Source organism: Loa loa (assembly GCF_000183805.2).
Source record: "Loa loa unplaced genomic scaffold supercont3.100, whole genome shotgun sequence".
Lineage (NCBI taxonomy): Eukaryota > Metazoa > Nematoda > Chromadorea > Rhabditida > Onchocercidae > Loa > Loa loa.
In genome coordinates, this window is record NW_018108280.1 from 42268 (window position 1) to 46530 (window position 4263).

Here is a 4263-nt window from a genome sequence, read left to right on the forward strand (position 1 = left end):
CCATAAGTAGTCATCAGGATGGAAGAATCAATAGTACCATTCAATTAATCAGTGAACTGATCAGTCAATCATTCAATCAATCAATCAATCAACTAATCAATAGTATCATAAGTAGTCATCAGGATGGAAGAATCAATAGTACCATTCAATTAATCAGTGAACTGATCGGTCAATCATTCAATCAATCAATCAATCAACTAATCAATAGTATCATAAGTAGCCATCAAGATGGAAGAATCAATAGTACCATTCAATTAATCAGTGAACTGATCAGTCAATCAATCAATCAATCAATCAATCAACTAATCAATGGTGCTATAAGTAGTCAACACGATGGAAGAGATAATTAAAATTGATTGTATGCAATTTGTTTGAACTAAATTTAACTTTTTAAATGTCACAAATTGTAAACTGAAAAATTTTCCAAAAATGGTCAGAAAAAAAAAAAAGAAGATTTACATTATTATCATTATATTCTGATGGTTCTGATTTAAGAAAATCATATTCATCATTAATCACATCAATAAAATTCTCCCATTTTTCCCGATGTTCATCATTTAACATTGCCGCGCATTTTCTCATCAATTTAGTCTGTCGCTCTTCCTGAAAAAGAAAAGAAAAAAGAAAAAGAAAGAAAGAAAATGAAAATGAAAAAAGTTAAATTTGTAAGAAGGATTACAACATAGATATTTCATTAAGTCTTTATTGATTTAGGCTAATTATTTCATTTATTTCGATCTTCCTTTAACTTGGCTCTTTTCATTGTCTCAATCATTAAACTCGTTTAGAATTATGTGTTGAGATATTGAGAAAAAAAAAGAAAAAAAGAAGCCTAATAAAATAAGCAAATTGAGGGAAGTAAAATAAAAAATTAGCATATTGAAGCATCAACAAAACATTTCTATAGTAAATCATTTTAATTAATTGCAAGTTATTCTAATTGGTTCTAATTAATTGCATTTTAATTACTTGGATGCTAGACATATTAACTTATTTTCCTATTATAAATTATGGGGAAAAAAAAAAAATGTCTCGTAGAAAAATTAATACCTATTCTACGTATTATACATAAATACCTGATATTTAATTAATGGGAAAGTTAATTAGGCTAATATTTAATTAATGAGGAGGTTAATTAGGCTGATACTTGATTAATGAGAGAATTAATTAGTCCAAAAAATATCACAAAATGAATGAAATACTTACGGAAGCAGTAGTGAGAAATATTAATGTATGTATTTCTTTTCGTGTTCGTATTCGTAATTCATTTAAATGTCCTTCCAATTCATCTTTTGGTGGCGGACTATATTCACGTTTAAACCAAAAACGTTTCAGGACATCTAAATCTTTACATTTTTTCTTCTTCCTTCTTGGCTTCTTTTTCTTCCCTTGGCTTCCAGATATTCTTTGATCAATTCTTTCAGAATCTATCATTTGTGATGTACCAGCAATAAGTTCCTCTTCAGCTTCAGTTTGACCAACATCATCATCTTTATCCTCTGTATCTTCTCCAGAATCCATCATTTGCAATGTATCACCATCCAATTCTTCTTGACCTTCAGTTCGAGTAACATTCCTATTTTCCGTATCTCTTCCAGAATCCTGTTTCTCTTCGTCCGAATCTTCGCTCAATTCACCCTTAGATATTTTCAAACATTTCCCACATTTTCGTCGATATTTACTTGCAAGATGTGGTAATTCCAGTTCATCCCTAATATGTGTATATCGAAATCGTTGTTCCATTAAATATGTCATATCCAAGCATTGTAATTCTTTCATTATTACCGTAGAATCGAAAAAGAAATCAGGAAAATAGTAATAATAAGGATGAAAAATAACAGTTGAAGTGAAATTATTGAGTTCTTTTTTTACTTGCGGTAATATTTTTCTATTCGATATTTCCTGAAAATTGGATTCAGATTATTTAACCGGAAATATAATTTAATCATTCATTTTGAAAATTGATAATTAATGTAAAATATAACTAAAGTATTAGAAATTTTTAGGTAAAATTTAGAGGACAAAATAAATTATTAATCAATTTGTAGGCTTTTGATTAGATTATTCTTTCGAATTTATTGCCAGGAATAGGTATAAAGTTAAAAGAAATGAAAAATTCTAAGCAAACATATCGTCCTTTGATTTTGATCAAAAAGCCATCAGTATATTAGACATTTTATGATATATCATTGTTATTTTAGGATGAAAGGTAAAATTTTTGAGAATAGAATAGATTATTAATTGATATGTAGGAGGCGTTTTGATTGAATTACAAATTACATTGATCAGAATTGATTGATCAGGAAAAAGAAATCAATAAATTCCTTACCTCAATCCAATCTTCACATAAATCAATAAATGGATTATACGGAATACTCATTTTGTGATACCGTGATTGTGATAACTATAAAGTCAAACTAACTAAAGTTTATTTATCCTGATAAGCGCGCTTTTATGAGCAAGATCAAAAACATTTTTGTTTTTTAGGGGAGTTTTTTTTCTTTTTTTTCCTATTATTTTCCTTTTTTTAACTAACAGAGCAAAAAATAATCTCGGGAAAAATCGTGGAAAAAAAAAGTTCTGGAAAAATACCATCTCTTAAATAAAAAATTACAATGTATTAAAGGGATGATAAAGTGATAACAACGAATGTATGATTAATTGATATTAATGAATAACCAACTACAAATGTTATATCCCATTTCCATGTTAATCTTCTTGATGTTATTTGGGATTTACAATATATCCCAGAGAATTGTCAAATTTAAATTTTGCCGAAATTATTTCGGACATCGGAACATAACAAATTTTTCTTATTTTATAAATTGTCCACTAATTGTTTTTTTTTGATGTCACACTTTTACAATGCAATATGACATTGTCCAAATTATCATAGACGGTAATGTCCATTCTCTTCTCCTCTTATTTCGTTTCCTTCTTTTTACTTCTTCCCTTCTTGATTGACAGTATGTGACAAAAAAAAAAAAAAGTTTATTTGAAGATAAATTTATTTATTTCATGCCTGACGAATTTCAAAAACAGCCAACAATACAAAAAACAAGGTGAATCAATTTAAAATATTTAAGTGATAAGATGAATTTAGATGAAAATTGTTGGATATAAATATGGCTATTATTGATTAATTGATAAAATAAAGATGATATAAATCTTAGATATGAAAATGATAAATTTTGAAAAGATTCCATCTTAATGAGTAAATATTAATGCAAAAATTCAATTAAATAATAAATTGAAAGAGTATGAGGAATTAGAGAAAGGAAAGGACGGTGAAATATTAATGGTAAATATTGATAAGGAAATGATAAGGCAAAAATTTAAAAAGGGTAAATCGTAAAGAAATTTTGATTCAATTAATTAACTGTTTAAAGTATTAAGCTTATCAATATTCATTCATGATAAATATCCTCAGTAAATTCCTGGTACATTTAAATTTTTGCAATACTTTTAAAATTAAAATTGATATTATCAACTGTTAACGATTATCAATTCAAATTCTACACATTATTAACGATTATATGAGTAACAATGAATCCATACGTAATTATTAAAATTGCATTAAATTAAACATTTTCATATAAGTTGACAATAATTCATTAATTTTTACCGCCAACAATGATATTCCTATCACTAATAAAATTATTGCAATATCTTTCATCTTCTGCTAAATGTACTCAAAATATAATTTAATTTTTTTTGTTTGATTTTTTTTTAAATAAACAAAATTTATTTATAAGAATAAAAATGGGGAGAAAATATGCTAAATTATTGTTTAGAAAAAAAAAAGGAAAATAAACTTTACGAAATTTAACTTCTATTAAGGTCAAGTAATAATAATAATAATAACAATACAAACGATAATATGCCTAAATTATTGATCATAATGGACAAAATTTATATTTTAGATAATTTTAAATAAAATTGTGAACAGGTAAACAGTGATAGCAGTATCATTGTAAGCAGGTGTGATAGCAGTATCATTGTAAACAGGTGTGATAGCAATATCATTGTAAACAGGTGTGATAGCAATATCATTAGTACCAGCATTTGATAATTTCCAATTATTTATGAAATTCAGGAATGGGCAATATTTTAGAAAAAACAACAATAAAGTTTCATTTGTGCAGTATATTAGCTTGACATATTAGTTGACCGCCTGAAAAATTCATACTAATAGATTCTTTAAATGAACAAATGAACAAATGCGCATTTTCATATTTTTCACTATCTTAACAAGTTTAATTT

The 4263-nt window shown here is 26.3% G+C and overlaps 1 protein-coding gene across 1 annotated transcript; it reads right to left on the reverse strand.

The window, feature by feature from the left end:
- Positions 1 to 1182: 1182 nt before the first annotated feature.
- LOAG_13104 (hypothetical protein) lies at positions 1183 to 1779 on the reverse strand (the record flags this gene model as incomplete). The annotated part of the gene is made up of 1 exon (XM_003148614.2): positions 1183 to 1779. The coding sequence occupies one exon, from the start codon at positions 1777 to 1779 to the stop codon at positions 1183 to 1185; it is 597 nt and encodes a 198-aa protein (XP_003148662.2).
- Between the last annotated feature and the right edge of the window lie 2484 nt (positions 1780 to 4263).